Here is a 16,621-nt window from a genome sequence, read left to right as displayed (position 1 = left end):
CCCTCCATCCCACCCACCCCCTCCACCTCCTCACATACCCCCCACACATCTCCCTCCCACCTCAGGCCGCGCACAGCCATTGTCTGCACTAATCCCGGACCCTCTCACTCACTCACTCACTCGCTCACTCACTCACTCCAGTTCTTCCCGAGCTTTCTACGTGCAAACTCACGCGTGTCCGCAGCTGGCTATGGACACCGGCTTGTGGTACACCTCCAGGCAGATCGGGCAGCTGAACGAATCGGCCAAGTTCTCTCCCGCCGCCGCTGTCGCCGCCGCCGCCTGTTTCGTCGGGTTCCCGGAGACTAAACTCCGAAACATCGCCATCGCTGACCCTCCACAAACCTAAACACCCGTCATCAAACCGCGCGCCGAGTCTCGCCGAGGCGACGCGTCATCATCCCGCGCCGCCACCACCCCGAACAGCCTGACCTCACCGGCCGGGAACGTTGCCACGGAAAGGCGCCATTTGCCCTTCCCCGACCACCTCCCCCCCCCCCCCCCAAAAAAAACGCGACGTTATTCTCACGGTTAAAGAAAAAAAAGGGGGAGGGGGGGTGGGTGGGTGCTGCTGTACATGTATGTTAATAGATATATATATGTATAATAAAAAGAAGAATTAATAAGAAAGTTATTACGAGAGGAGGGGGGGGGGGGGGCGACAAGAATCCGCAGGAAGTTGCTCCCCCGCTCGTCGTCGTCGCCGCCGCCGCGCGCGGTCGGTTCTGAGTGCGTGTGAACTGAACCGAACTGAACGGCAGGGGGTTGGGAGTGGGCGGCCGCCGCGCGCCGGTTCCCGCTCACCCGCCAGTCAGTCAGTCCGTCCGTCCGTCCGACCAACCAACCAACCAACCAACCGCCGCCCACGCGCGTGGAAGCCGCTGGCGGGGTTTCAACCGCGAGCCAGACTGACAAGGTTGGTGTCGTGAGAGGGGGGGAAGCAGGAGGCCCGTCCCGTCCCTGTCGTCCGAGGGACCATGTGTCAGGTGGAGGAAGACTACAAGGACGAGGCGCTGCAGAGGACGGCGGCCTTGAGGTGAGGGGGAGAATGAGCGGCTTTGTCCGCGATGTTGCTGTTAAGAGACGTAGAGAGAGAGAGAGAGAGACGCTCGGCCTTTTCTGCGGCCTCTGCCCCCACCTCCTCCCCCCCCCCCCCCCCCCCCCTCCCAGCGCAGGGAGGGCTCCCACCCGAGGGTCGAGGTGTTAAACAGCAGACATATCGTGAACGAATGCAACGTTTGGGCCCTTCACACTCTGGCCTGGGGTTGGCCACTCAAACGGCAGCTCATCCCGGGCTGTCTGTACCTTTCGAGCAGTGGTTTTCTACCAAAGTAACGAGCTTCAGTTTTTTTTGTGTGCGTGTGTTTATATATATATATATATATAAATAAACACAGCGTGGGGTTGCTTTGTAAAGAACGGAGATCCAACACGACCGAGGGAGAATAACAAGAGACTGGACTAGTGGGAAGCGCAGCAGAGGGATACCGAGATAAGTGGAGGGCGATCTTTCATTTCGATTTTGTTAAACGAGATGGAAGACGGTCTCAGCAAACGGATCCACGTTGGCTTTTTCGCCTTAAATTGCCGTGAAGCTGCTGCGCTTTTTAAGGGGTCGATCCGATCACACGTCGGAGTGAGTGACTGCAGCTCCAGGTTCTTAGCGCAAGAGCTCTACCGTTTGTCCAACAACGATTTGAGTTGGAACCGGTGGTGTTACAGGACAGTGGGACACTGAATTATGGTGTCTTTTGATGTGTTAAAACCATCGGAACTGGTTGAAATCGAAAGTTATTCATTAACATATAAATGGACAGCTGTGCCTTCCAGGATCAAGACTCGTCAAACAAAGTAGGAATTCGCAGCGCTTTGGGGAGAAAGGTTTATTCAATTCGAATTGAGGTCCAAATGAGACCAGTGTTGTACTATTTGCCAGTGATCGATTTGACATTTCCAATCTTGACAGAATCGTGCTCCTGAATGAGACAAAACTGAGTTACTAAAGCTGCTGTAAGTAAGCTGCATCTTTATTTCTAACTTGCTTCGTTTTCTGCAGTGTTGGACAAAAATGTATGAAGTGTAAAGAGGGCTGCGCTGTGGTAGTCATTCGAGTTGGAGATGCGTTTTGTAAGTAAGTATTACGTGCTTCTTCAAATTTATTTTTGAAAACTTCACTCGCGTAGCACACTGGTTTTCAAATTGATTCCCAATCTGAAAAACAAATCTGTGCAGTTATATTGTAATAATAATACAATCTATTCAATTACATACCAGATATAAATGTACGTCTAACAGTCCCAATACAAATATTAATAAGCCGGTGGATTGTTTGAGTCTTCAAAATGAGTATCTAAATAAGCATCTGAAGGATCGTATGTGGGTTCAATTATCTGGTAACATTTCAGTGGTTGACCAGTGTGGTAAAGCATTCATATGCTTGTGACTGGAAGTGTTACATTGATGACTGTTACAGATTCTGTATATATACATACTACACAATTTGAAAATAGTAACAATGCTAACTTTAATTAAAAAAAGCTGGTTTGATGTATTATTAATTAGATTGTAATATATAATACTTAACAGATCTGGTGAGCCTGATTTGGCCAAGAATTCCCATTTTGTGCTTTTTATATTACTATTAATTTAGGCCAGCGTACTTATTATGGACTAAAGATAGCAGACATAAGACAATTATCCAGAATACTTTACATTTTTTAATTTATGTGTATCTTGTTACTCAGATCCTGCTTCAGAGACTACTTTGTACACAAATTCCGTGCTATGTTGGGAAAAACACGCCTCATTTTTCCAGGAGAGAAGGTGAATAATCCAAGGAAAAGTATTATTTCTAAAATTGACTATCAGTTATTTAGTTGTTAGCGGGTAAACTAACTACAGTACTTTGCAAAAGGAAGCTTGTGTTTGATGCTTTATTCCAGTCCTTGAAAAGTCAAAAATGCAAATGTTCTATTCTTGTATATTTTTAAAAAAAACTTTTTAATCATCAGGATTAATTACTTGAGAAATATTAAAGGGGAATAAAATGCTACTTGACTATTGTCACAGAAAAAAGCTATAAATATTGAAGATACAGAGATAAAGCAATGAAAGATGGATGGAATACAGTCATTGATCTTACTTGCTAGAGATGTGTCACTTTGTTATTCATGATGTCAAAGCCAGTTATTAGCTCATTTTAGAGTAAGAAAATTGTACTTATATTATTTTTCCAGTGGAAAAATAGTCTGGTGCCAAATATTTCACTTAATTCTCTGAATGTATGCTACATTTTACTTGGACTATGAGCTGACATTTAACAAAGCTGCACTGTACAGCAATGACTGGGAATGTACTTGTATTTTCCATCTGTTAAATTGCTCTATTATTTTTCTGAACAGGTCTTATTGGCATTATCAGGTGGCTCCACATAGAGTTCAATGTTGTGTCAGGTTCAAGAGGTATGGTTTTGTATTTAGTGAATTTTTTTTGCCTTTATAGTTGCCACTTTCTCACCATCCCATCTGAAAAGACAACAGATGCAGTTTAGGCCCCTCCTTCATCATTGCTTTTCCACTTGGAGGTGCTTGTTTTTAGACTGAATCCTGAATAATCTACTCTGTCTCTAAAGATCTAGACTGACATTGCAGTGCCTGAGGAGTGCTGCATTGCAGAAGGTTCTGCCCTTCAGATGAAACGTTAAATCAAATCCAGATTGTCTGCTTGTTGAGATGGATATTAAAGGTCCCTTGGCACTATTCAAAATGGAAGGAAGTTTCTCCAGGTGCCCTGGGTGCTATTCCTCCGGATAAATGGTATTTCACCTCTGAGTCTGAGGGACTCTCCTGTGTGCAAAGTAGTTGCTGTGTTTGCAAACAAAAACAGTCTACAGTTGACAGTAATTACTGTGAAGCACTTTTAAAATGTTGACGTTCTAAGTACTGTACAAATGCAAGTAATTATTGTAACATGTCTGCCAGTTGTCCGTCCTAGCTAGTTAAAATGAATTTACTCTAGAATTCTTAACAGATGTCCGAGTTACATTATCACATGGACACATATATAGATGGATATTGTAGAAGTATTTTGTGGGAATAAAAGTTTTGCTAAATTGGTGGTTGGTTAAAACTGTTCAGCTAGCACAGTTTGATGCCATGAAATTTAAAATGTTTCACAGTATTCCCCTCAAAATGACTTGTTTTTCACAGCTCGTACTATTGGAGTCCTTCTTTGATGCTAATAGACCTTCGTACAAAAAGCAATAAGGCTTTGGTGAAGTGAATTAGATAAAGTGGAGCCTTATTACATCAAATGCTTGTTAAACAGCAATATTGTTAAATCAATGTTAGCAATTCACTGTTAATGTTCTATAACATTTATTGTAAATTTAAGTCCTAACAATGGGATAAAAGAATGAAATTGTAAGTTTAGCTAATTTATATTAATATGGAAACACTTTTGCACAAATTGAGTGCCATTAAACAAGTTTACAGCACATTAAAAATCTCTTTTTCAGGGTTTGAGTAGAGAAGCTTCAAAGAAATTGCGTTTTTCTCCTGGGATTGTCCATATAGATGGTAAAGTACTGCGCAGCTCGTAGGGTTTTATGTAACTGTTTAAGTATTGTGGTTGTAATCAGCATGCAATTTGTGTGGGTGATCATGTGATGGTCGAGGCAACATTTTTAAAAAATCATGATTAAGTCATTATTGTATATCTAAATTTGTCGGAAATAGGGAATCTGATGGTAACAATGTGAGGCTGCTATTTGTAGAATGGAAAGTGGCTTTAGTATTGAAGGCATAAAGAACCTTTAAGATTATTATATCAACCAAATCAGATTGTTTGAGCGATTAAAGTAAGATGGGGGGAATTTTGAATTTAAATACAAAAGTTGGCATTCAAATATTACCTGGTTTCTGCTGTTTAGTTTGGTTTGATAAATTGTGTGTATGTGTGTGAAGTCGTTCTGAGACTATTAGATGCAAATGGTGAATTTGTTCCTATTTTCACATATGTAGAGGGAGCTGTGTGTGGTCGAAGCGCAGAAGAAAGACAGGAAACATTAATGCAGCTGGAAGCCATATTCCAAGCTTCAGGATTTCCCTATCACATAGTCTATTTAGAATAACTATTAAATGAATCAAATTTTAAATTTGTTTCTGCAGTGAAACTTACATGATTAAGTGTTGGTAATGAGTAGCAAGATTTTGCAAATATAAGTGAAATTGATATATTTTTAAAAAATGCTGACCAGTTTTCTTTTTTTAAGGTGTTCAAATTGCCTAATTCCATACTGCAGTGTGTCCTCCAGTCCAACAAGCCATGGCCAGAATTATAAAGAGGCAGTGGATGATTTCCTACAAAAACAGCGAGAGGCCCTGATTGATGTTGAACAAAGACTTACAGTTGAGGATGAAAGGAATGTCACGCATTCAGAACAGATTGAAGCAAAATTTGACCAGCTCAGTACCTCTACTGCTGTGAGGAAGAGAATTCTGCAACAATTTTATCAGAAACTTCCCCAGTGGAAAGTGGCCATTTACCTTGGAGCAAACCGAGGCTGTAAAGGAACTGTTTAGTTCAGTAAAGACATTGACGGCCAAAGAGGAGTTGCTGCAGACATTACGGTAAATTGCAAGATCTCTGATGTTCCTTCACAACACATTGTGCTCCCCTGCTATAGTGATCCCCTTGATATATTGAGAGTATAGTACCTAAAATTAAAAACACATTTTTTCTTTCTTTTGTCACGAGCTGGGTACTTTGCCTCTGCTCAGTGCTCTCTGCCTGATAAAACTTTTAATCCCTTCAAGACTTGTTCAATATTGCTATTACTATCTATTTAACCTATTTTATTGGCCATACAGATTGGGTACAAATGTAGTTTGTATTTGTTACTACTCATAATTTCCAGTTGTAGTTAATGCTTTGAATTAACAGCTCCATTATATACAAAGTGTGCGTGTTGGTTCCATGCTTAAGGTGCAAAATGGAGCTGCTCTGGGTTGACACATTAAATTGAAAGCTTGCTTGCTTGAGCTTGCCCCCTCCAAGCAAGCAGCTGCAAGTACTGATGTCAAGTCTGTGAAGAACAGTCAAACCATTGTAATATAGCCACTAAGTGACGTCAAATGTTGCTGATTTCATCCTTCAGCAGCCACATTGCTAGTTAAGTTGTATGCTGTTTCACCAGATGTACAGGACTGGTTGGGCTGCTGTTTATCCAGGGAATAATTGCCAAATCCTGTCAATGGAACAAAAGTTTGATTTCAAGATTTAAATTTTTTATCCCAACAAGGTTTTTACTAGATAAGTTAATTAGAATAATGAAACTTGAGTTCTGATCTATGAATTCATTGATACTAATTTGTATATCTTACATGGGAATTTTTTTTTGATAGACATCATCTGATCCTGCATACAGCAAGGAACAAAGAATACAGTAAGATAATGATGGGAGACAGCTGTACGCGATTGGCAGTAAAAACTCTGACTAATATTTCTTCTGGGACGTGGAGCCTCATTGGCTGTTGATACAGTAAGCATTAATGTAGATTAGCTGTGTGGAAGATTTGAATGAAGCTTCTGATATCTTGTTCTGCTGCAGAAAAGTACAACTTCTTTGGGATAAGTTCTCGGGCGTCTGTAGTTACCACCAGTTAAAATATCTGAATTGGAAATTTGGTCCCAACTATTTTCATTTTGAAACATTGTCTTTCATTATACCATTGTGGAAGTGAGGCCAAATTGTTGTAGAAAACTTTGACCCAGACCTTGTATGTGTGGTGTTATGCAGGATATTCTGCACAATGTGACTGCACTATTTAGATGGTAAATTTGTATAGGAATTAAAGTGGATATTCAAAAATAATCTAATACGGAAAAAACAGAGGTATGGATTCCTCGTTACTTTCTGACATCTGTGAGTTTTTGTAGCAGCTGTTAAATGTGGAGTTCATAATTCTACAATAATCCTGCATTTGACGTTCCGCAATGAGAATAAAGTGTTATATAAATTAAAGCTGTTGTTGCATTTCATGTAGCACCTATAAAGTCTCAAAGTGTTTCACAAGGAACTGCTCAGGGAAGTTGCTTTATAAATATTGTTTCTTTCTGAACACAGGGATTTTTCAGATAATCGTTATGGAGACATCATGATTTTACGACCGATGAGGGAATACTCATCTAAAAAAATTGCTTTCTACAACAAACTCTTTGAGGTTCCTACTGTTTTCACTCCAGCATTGGACCACAAAGGTAAGAAACCTACTGCACTAATTGATTCAAATGCCTTCTCTAGGCAGATATTTTTGCTAAGTCTGGCGTGCCGAAATGCCAGTGTACAAAATAGCAACTCGGGTAGATAAAGTTCAATATTTGTAGAGGGGAGTTAATTTTAACATCATTCTGTATTCTGTCACTGTACTATTTCAAAGGAGAAGTTGCAACATATTTAAATTGATGTTCTGTTTCAACAACTTCAATATTTCATACACCAATCATAGAATTACATTGACTATTACAACACAGAAATAGACCATTTGGCTCAACAAGTCTGTGCTATTGTTTATACTTGTGAGTTTCCACCTGCAAGATTTTGCAGTTTTGCTTCCAAAGATCCTGAGAGACTCAACAAAATGTCTTCCATACCTCCAAGCTGTTAATCTGTTTATGCCAGATATTGGTGAGTTTATGCCAGATATTGTCTGGTGAGTGGAGAGCTAGTGATTGGATAGGTGATCCATTATGCCCAGCTTTTTAACTCGCATATGATTTTGCATTGTTCAAATTGCAGCCTGAAAATTCAATAAGGAACAAATATTTTGCACAGGTTATTTATTCTGTATGACATAAGCTACTTTTTTCTTTCACAGGCCAGTGATAAAGCTAGTATCCATCGATTGACAGAGAGTTTTGTCAATAAATTACAGACTGATTTTCCATCTACTGTAAGCACTGTGTACAGGTATGAATTGTTCCACTTCTGTTTGCAATAAGGAATAGCAAAATGTTCTAAAACATTTGAACTATGGGATGTGAAGAGGGTTTAAAGATACAACTACACTCCAATGTTTTGAACCACTTTTTAAAAATTATTTTCTCCTGTACAGTGTATGTTACCCTTATTTCACCTTTGCTTTTCCGGGCTACACATCACTGCTTAAACAAGCAGCTTTCCAGGCAGGCAGGAATCAGTACGCAAAAGTAGAAATCTCTTCCCTCAACACTCTTCTGCATATCTTCACATTTTTAATGGATAAGATTGGGTGTGGATCGTGTATCAAACTGAACAATATTGTCATTGTAATCTCTAATTAATTTTCTCAATTTAGGACCAGTGAGAAGCTGAACACAGCTTGTTCGGACATAAACAGTGGGGTTGAACAGACTGATAAGTGTTTGCTTTGTCTCTGTATTATGGACACTAAAGTAGGTATGTTGGAAAATTTAGAAACTAATAAATACTGCAGCTTTCCTTAACAATGTCGTTCTAAGAGTGTTGTCGTGCTGAATGTGTTTTTTATTGTTTTATGTTGTCCTATGGTATGGCTTCCTCAAACTTTCTCTTCTAAAGTTATAAGTGCAGGGGAAGTGTGACAAGACTTTTGTATACTCATCTCGTTTTCTATTGGGGGAGGAAAATTTAATTTGTGCTTAAAAGATGTAGACCCTCAATAAATTGCAGGATTTGTTAGCATGATCTTAGAAATGACCATTGAAGGAAAATAAATTAAGCAATTCAGATTTGTAAACATTGACATTTTTCATTTCCATGAAGAGGAAGCCTCAGCATTCCAGGCAACACTAATATCAGAGAAACTGTCATGTAAGCAATCCCCTGACCAAATGCCTGTCAACAAGGTCTCTGAGCAATCCTGCTGTGATAATCAAGCTGAAGAGAAAGGAAAGTGCTGCAGTACAAACTCAGGAGCTTGTCATCCACCAGTAAGGTAAGCACGTGCACCTCTAGATTCTTGCTCTTTAGACCTTTATGAAAGATCTGAATGACCTTTGGTCAATCTACGCTTTTAATGTTGAAACTTTCAAGTTACTTACCAGTGCCTGTTTTTTTTGTCATCTTTGCAGCAACACAACCACTGATTTCCTCACGCTACTGTGCTATAGCTGTAGACTGACTGTGAAAGATATGGTAAGTGTGATCATAAAAGTAAGTGCTGCTTTCCCACATTGTTTAAATGTACAATTTTAAAGTTTCTGCTTAGATTGGACAAATTAAACTAAAAATATTAAGTTTGTATCGGTCGTATGAAAATCTGATCATTTGGATGGTTTAGATACTCATTCAAAACAATCCAGTAGTTGAATCTAACTTATTATTTTTGCAGGTGTCACTGTCCCTTTTACCACAGTACGTTTTGTCTGAAGCAGAACGTAGAAAACGCAGGTGAGATTGATTACAGTATACTGAAGGATGGATTTAATTATTTTGAAGCTAGTCTCGAATTAGCGTTAAATCTCCACGCTATTCTAACCTTAAAATAAACTTGTAAGCTTGTGTATGTGAATGAAGATATCCACTTATCTTGCAAAGTTGTTTTCCTGTGCTGGAATCTTTCTGCAACTGATACCTTCGAGTGTTTTACCCCTTCTGTTCATGAAATCCTTACAATCAAAATTAAATGTTGAAATGGAGACACTTATATAGTAAATCTGCAATATTAGAACCACTTTAGTGGGACTCCAGCATTTAATTCTCTTTTTGAACATTTCAGAGCCCAGGTGAGAGAACAGATCCAGGAGTTCCTATTGCCTCCTGAGGACGAAAGCGATGAAAACTACTGAACATTGCAAAGAACAAGGAGCAACCTCGCAATTTTTCAAGATTAGACAAAAGTATATTTAATTTGGGAATAACCAGTAAAGTATTCATCGTGGATTTCACATAAAACAAAGCCAAGCAATATATAAAAAATTATCATGCAGCTTGAATTATTGCTGTTAGATTGCTACACATTTGCTATGACTTCCCAGCAAGAAAGTCAATGTCAAATGGGCTGAATTATAATCAATGGCACCAAGATGGATCTCTCCCTTTAAGGCTACTTAATATGTAGTTTTGTATTCTCATTTATTTTGCGCTGCTCCTGCAGGTTGGATTTAACTTTAAATGTTAAGTCTGTAAATACTAACGTTGTTGAAATATTAAATAAATTTGAAATGTACTCTCTCCCACCTTTGGTTTTGACCTACCTGTCTGTGTGTCAAGCTCTGGACTGTTGAGAACCTTCAGTATCACATCCCTTTTCAAGTTCGCCACAATCCATTTTTCTGATTTCTAGTTACAGCAGCTTGATTAGGACAACAAAAAACAATATCAAAATATACAGTCAATTCAGTTCACAATATATTCTGTGAAACGCGGGGGGGCTCTCGAAGATGTGGTAAGGCACTATATCAAATGCAAGGATTATTATTGTCAAAATCCGTATTTTAGGACAGAAGAGACAAACATGTAGGTACCAAAAATGTATTTAATTGTGAATGGAAAATTGCAGTAATATTACCAATAGACTCAACAGTTCAACCAGATCAAACTTATTGGAATAAAATGGAAGGTAATCGGGCTCTGAACACTTCAGATGTGTTACAACAGCACATAATAGAGCTCAGTTTGTTTTTAACCCGATCAAAAGAATTTGTTTGAAGCAGTAGGTTCAGACAGAATAATAGCACCACATTCACAGAGAGGTTCTTTGTTCGCCCTGTTTGTATAATTTCCTAAAATTGCTCTACACTATTTCAAAACATTTGGTATGCTTCAGAGACAGGTTTGGAGGAAATCTGATGGGTATAGTAAGATTTTGGCAGAACTTGAAACACACATACAAAAACTGAAACAGCTGTTCTCATCGGTCACCAGTGAATGAAAATAATTACTGCTTTTCTTCATACCCACAGACATTAGAAACCTCTACTAGAAAAAGGCACATTGCTTTGGGTTTATGGTCCTATTACAGTAACAATCTCCAAATTATATCCAATACTTATCATTACTTGTAGTTCTTATCCAAAATGAAAATCTATTGGTAATAAGCATACTTTTAGACAAATGAAGTAATATTGGCATAGACTATTAAATCAACACTATTTTGCAACAGGGCTTGTTCATGTCTCTAAATTAGCTTGAAATCCACTCATCATCTGTTCTTAGCATTTAACACATCAGTAAATCATCTTGAGGTTTCTATAAAAATTCAGAGAAACAAAGCTTTCCATTCCTGGTAAAATGTGCTCACTATCTATGCAATGGTTCCATATCTAAGTTTAATCCCCACAATTTACAGAAACTGCACATAGGAATATGCACATACTTTCCGAAAATGGGACTTCCAGACAATTTTTGTTACAATGGCACATCATTCTGAATATAGCTATTGTAAAATGGAACTGATTATGCTTTACTATTTCTAAATGAATGCAGAATACAAAAATCCCACCGTGTGTTCAAATCCACTTACAATCTCAAAATTGATTGTTGATCCCTACTCACTAATTTGGATTGCATTTGCTCACATCTTCATATTGCTTTTTTCTGGATTTTACCCAGAATTGTCATGTTGGTTCAAGTTTCTCTTTGTAGCTTTGGTTTTTAACTCAACTAGAGTCTTATAAAATTACATTTGTTTTTTAAAAAATCGAAGCTTTAAAGCTCTCTCCTGACTGAAAACATTTTTTTTTGGCACAGAGATAAATGATTAAGACTCCTGATTGCAGAATTCCAAACCTCTACTAACATGAAAGTTCTGACCAAAAGTTCTATATTTAATAAACTATGAAAATAAGTATTTACTGTTTGTGTTCTCAAAGTTTTTTTTCCTTTGTAACCAAAGTAACTATACTGTAGTGTTATTCTAAATATATATTTTAGATATCTAGAAATCGTTGTGGAAAGGCTTGGAAAATTGTCTTAAATATAATTTGTTACTCCTGGACAGTAACGTTGCAGTACACGGTTTGTGAACTAAAACGTGCCAAGTGATTTTTCTAAAGCAACACTTACATTGTCTAGCAGCCTTCTTCCTGCACTGAGTTACAGGGCAATACATCTTTTAGGTTTTTATGATTATAACTAAGGAAAACAATGACCGTATCCTTTCTGTCTGAAGTTCCCAAATTAGAATCACAGCATCAATCTTAAAAGTGTGCATTAGCTGATACAAACATTTAGTTTTTACTATTACCATTAGTGTCCCTGGATATCCTGCAATTGCAACAACTGTGACGTGACCTTTATGCGAGATGCAATTAATCTGTTGCACAAGAGCTCCATGTTAATATAAACGTCATTTTTCATTTACGACAATTAGGTAACAGTGAAAATCGGATTCACTTAGAAAAGTATATTGATTTCTAAATTCAAAGTTCTGAAAAATGTACAAAAGCGAAACATAGGAAAGCAGTTATTTGACACTGTTGTGAAGTCAGGTTTTCACACTGCTGACTATTGCAACATTCAATCCAGTTTCCTATTCTCTCAAGTGCAGCAAATGGGCACCGACTGTCCCACGATCCTTGTAGACTCCTCAATGTGAAGAATTTTCACCAGAGCTGGAGCGACATAACATCTCCTTCACCTTGTTGCAAGTAATCAAAATAAATTGTGAATACGTGATCTGTAAAGCATTAATTTCCCCCAAATAGTATAAAAATATAGTGTTATCAATAATGTTTCAGGTTTTCATTTTCTTTGTAGAATTATAAAACAGCTTGGCATTTTTGTTGAACAGAAAGTAGAACAAGGTTATTAAACCTCAACATTTCCCCAAGCTTGATAAATGTGGACTATGTTCCTTGTAGTGATGGGTTAATAAATAGCTAGGGCTGCAGCTTTAACCCAAATTGGAATAACCAGTTAGAATAACAGAAAAAAATGTTAAAGTTGTTCCTCGTGCAGATACGTAGGAGAAACAAAGTATAGCCCAAACAAGTCTCAGTTTTTGTTCAACGTGTAGCTTTCAGATAGAGGACACCTGTTGTTTCATGTCTCAAAGTGAACCTCTTACAATAGTGTTTGTTTTCTAATGCATCAAGTCCACAATACAAGACCCATGATACGTAAAAAAAAAAAAAAAAATTGCTCCCGCAGCAAGAATTGGAAGGACGTGAATCAGGTTTCATAATTTCAGAATCTGAGGTAACTCTTCCACCAGGGCCCAATGTGCATGTTCAACTCGGCTCAGCCGAGAGAGTAAGAGAGAGACATACGCAGAGGCAAAGAGGGACCAGAATGACTGATTAAGAAAAGAGTCACACCGCTGTTAGTCCTCTCTTGTCCATTTGATCATTGTTTCAGGTGAGCGGTACAAGAAGATGAGTTTGGCAAAGAGCTCTTCTTCCAGCTCAAACTCTCCATTCTCCCGCACCAGGAAGATATCATGGCACAGTTTCAGCACCCGATCCACGCAAGGCAATTCCTCAAACATGATAGAATGCGAGATATCGCTGAAGAATTCACGGACAAACTTTCCAACCACCAGCACAATTGAGACATATAGGCCCATTATTCTGGAAAAAAAATTGGAGTCAAAATATTAGTCTTCCAGTACTCTCGGTGATTAATTCTACGATCAACAATTTACATCGTCTGAATCAGTTTAGTTATATTCAGTTTAAACTATCGCACTCCCAAGCTGAAGAAAATCTTAGCAAAATGTTACTTTTGAATTAAACAGAGTAAACATACCCATATCCAGCAAGGAGACCGAGACTTGGTGGGCTGACCTTGTCACTAAAAATTACCATCTGCAGTTCGTTGCACGCATGTTGTTTGCATTCTTTCGATTTGGTCTTAATCACCCACCATTCCAAGATTGAGTCCGTTTTATTCGCATCCAATTGGATGTACCTATGCAGCTCCATCGTCACATTTAGGTAGGCATTTTCTGTCAATGAGAAACCATTTCATTGTGGCGGTCGATGAAATAGAAACGGCTTTCATGAAATAAGTTACTGTCCAGAATACATTCCCGGTAGTGAAAAAATTCAATGCTTAGTCATAGCTGAATGTAATAGGTAGAAACATAATTAATTTGGAATTTTATTTACCAGTTTCAAAATACGCTAATGTTCCTTTTCAAACAAATAAAAAGGTGGTTTTACCTTCATTAATCTGGTGAACAGGTTTCGCTTCTGGCCCATGTGGAGCTCGAGTGTATTTTGGGATCATATGTGATATTACTCTGAAATTAGTCATATTGGAAATATCAAATCGATTCATATACAGATTTCTGCTTCACATCAACTTGTAGTGTAGAAATATATCCACGAAACAATTATGCTCAACTTTAGTGTTTATTAATGACCTTGAAAGTGAAGTGTTTGAATGTGCACCTTTTTTAACCAGTTTCACTCTCTCTCTCTCTCTCAAATGAGACATATGACATTTAGGCACACATTGAAACGGAGTCATGATGAACCATGAATTAACTAGGTCAAATCTTTATGCATCTTAAATAATTTAGTTACTGACATGCTCAACTATTTTTTACCTCGTCTCAGCGTTTTAATACAAAGCAAAAAAATTACTGAGACATAATAATAATAATCCTTGCATTTGATATAGCGCCATATTTTGTTGAGACGTCTCAAAGCGCTTCACAGAATATAATTTAAAGTGAACTGACTGCATAATTTGTGGGTGAAACGCGGCAGCCAATTGCGGACAGCGGTCTATATTAATCACGCCACCGTACTACATCATACATTTAGAGAAAAAAAACAGAAGTAAAATTGAAAGCTTACACAGGCTCTTTGCGATTCCCTTGAAGAAGATTGGCTAGCTGTTCCCGGACAGGGTCTTCGGGGCTCAGGTTAATGATGTGCTTATCTGATGAGTGCTCCACTGTTCCACCCAGAGTCAGGTCTCTGCAAACAAAAAATGACCAGAAGATAATACTTTTTATTAACCCATAAAAATGCATTAGAAAAGTTGTAGGAAACTGTATGTTCATATATTAATCATTATTGTTGTCTTCTATTCTGAAATCAATAGAAGACTGTCTCATACCGTGTCCTCAACTGGAATTACATAAGTATGAAGAAAATATATCCTTGATATAAAGGTTTTTCATACACTTTGAAAATCATGCAATCATAACATTACACAGTACGGAAGGAGGCCATTTGGCCCATCATGTCTATGCCTGGGATCTAGTTGATGCAAAATGATGTTCTTACCTCTGGAAATTCCACATGTAGCGAAGAGTCATCACTGAATTGCTCTCCAGTTCATCAATCATTGCCTTACGACTGGGTGGGCTGATATTCCAGAGAGACCCTGAGTTCCCCTCTACGTGTGCAGTAATGATATCTTCATAACTGTACAGTGTGATAAACTGCATAGCAGCCTGTAGAAATTGGAAGGAAACAATTTTAATAAGAGAACTGGGAAATCGGTTATAGATCATACAGCAGCAAAATAACTTCCCGAGGTGGTGATCTCTATTGAATGCACTAGCTTTGCCCTCATGCAAAGTACGAATTGCCCCTTGAACAAAAATAGAACGCATTTGGATGCAATGATCTTACTTAAAAAAAAACTCACTGGTTTTCGTTCAAATGTTGAACAGAGATCTTCATAATCCTTTTGGGTGAATGGTTTTAGAGACTGTTGTTGCGCACTCATTGTAAATAGAGGCTGTAAATATAAAGTTAGATTTAGGATTAATTACAGTGGCTGATTATTATGCATAAGTTTCTCTCAATTAGAAGAGAGAGAGACAGCAAGCATGGATATCGAAAAGATGTTGCATATCCCAGTTTTGTATACTGTACACTGGGAAAGTATACATTGTTGGGAAGCACCCACTTTCTTTTAGGCAAAAGTGCATCATCACAGGTTTCTATAGTTTTAATTCTGATCCAACTCCTTACCTCGTAACCTCCAAGTTTGACAGTTACAGTCACATCGATCGGATGATTCACCACTCCCACCACGGACTTGACCAGCGACATGAAGAGAAGCGGAAACCAGATAACACAGATGAGGAAAGCGATGATGAGGCCTCCCATTCCGTACTTCACAATCTTCTTTTTCTTCTTACCTTTAGGCTGTGGATATCGCTGCACAAAAGATAGATACGACCACTTACAAGTGGAATCTGACAGGGTTTTGAAACTATATTGGTTCCAATTTCAGATTGAGATATTTTCCCACTGTTGCTTGCAACAAAAAAATAAGCAAATGCAATTCTAGCAATCCTAACAAGAGTTTGTGACGATCAGGAGGTCAGACCAGGTTCATTCCCTAACTTCAAGTTGTCCATTGTTTTAGCAATACCGAACCAACAGAGAATGGTCAAAGCTGGTTTTCGGTAGAAATCAAATACCTTTTCAGTCTCACGGCTGCACTTGATGATGAAGATGTTGGCGTAGATGTCCTCAACACTCATCCAGCTTGAGAGGGATAATGTGGTGTCTGTCCAAACCCAGTCCATCACAGCACGAAGCTCCACCAAAAATGGCACAAGACGGAAGCTTAAAAAGAAAAGCAAGAGAACTGTATAAACATACACTTCATTAATACTATGTGTCAGCGCCTTGGGACGTCCTCCTGACGTGAAAGGCGCTTTATAAATGGAATCTTGTTGTTGTTGTT

General features: G+C 38.5%; 2 protein-coding genes and 1 pseudogene across 4 annotated transcripts in view; 1 reads left to right on the top strand and 2 right to left on the bottom strand.

The window, feature by feature from the left end:
* LOC103175994 (E3 ubiquitin-protein ligase RNF166) overlaps positions 1-353 on the bottom strand; it is a 30,276-nt gene extending 29,923 nt beyond the window's left edge. The window contains exon 1 of the mRNA XM_042340197.1: positions 173-353. Within this exon, the coding sequence (XP_042196131.1) occupies positions 173-327 (155 nt within the window). The 5' untranslated portion in view covers positions 328-353. The remainder of the gene's footprint in view (positions 1-172) is intronic.
* A 302-nt stretch (positions 354-655) lies between these two features.
* LOC121850165 lies at positions 656-10,197 on the top strand (annotated as a pseudogene). The gene is made up of 16 exons (XR_006085482.1): positions 656-1,036; positions 2,057-2,131; positions 2,745-2,823; positions 3,402-3,461; positions 4,517-4,577; positions 5,022-5,199; positions 5,303-5,484; positions 5,525-5,630; positions 6,405-6,536; positions 7,123-7,257; positions 7,876-7,969; positions 8,337-8,437; positions 8,783-8,954; positions 9,091-9,154; positions 9,351-9,409; positions 9,738-10,197. The product of XR_006085482.1 is annotated as a cytoplasmic tRNA 2-thiolation protein 2-like (transcript).
* A 285-nt stretch (positions 10,198-10,482) lies between these two features.
* piezo1 (piezo-type mechanosensitive ion channel component 1) overlaps positions 10,483-16,621 on the bottom strand; it is an 83,524-nt gene continuing 77,385 nt past the window's right edge. For both annotated transcript variants that reach the window (XM_007889318.2, XM_007889319.2), the window contains 8 exons: positions 16,353-16,500; positions 15,898-16,086; positions 15,569-15,661; positions 15,202-15,371; positions 14,767-14,889; positions 14,125-14,204; positions 13,709-13,907; positions 10,483-13,530 (listed from right to left, as the gene is read on the bottom strand). In XM_007889318.2, the coding sequence (XP_007887509.2) occupies positions 13,284-13,530; positions 13,709-13,907; positions 14,125-14,204; positions 14,767-14,889; positions 15,202-15,371; positions 15,569-15,661; positions 15,898-16,086; positions 16,353-16,500 (1,249 nt within the window). In that variant the 3' untranslated portion in view covers positions 10,483-13,283. The remainder of the gene's footprint in view (positions 13,531-13,708; positions 13,908-14,124; positions 14,205-14,766; positions 14,890-15,201; positions 15,372-15,568; positions 15,662-15,897; positions 16,087-16,352; positions 16,501-16,621) is intronic.

Source organism: Callorhinchus milii, unplaced genomic scaffold, assembly GCF_018977255.1.
Source record: "Callorhinchus milii isolate IMCB2004 unplaced genomic scaffold, IMCB_Cmil_1.0 Scaffold14, whole genome shotgun sequence".
Classification (NCBI taxonomy): domain Eukaryota; kingdom Metazoa; phylum Chordata; class Chondrichthyes; order Chimaeriformes; family Callorhinchidae; genus Callorhinchus; species Callorhinchus milii.
Note: the sequence above shows the minus strand (reverse complement) of the source record. Positions and strands in the feature narration are given on the sequence as shown.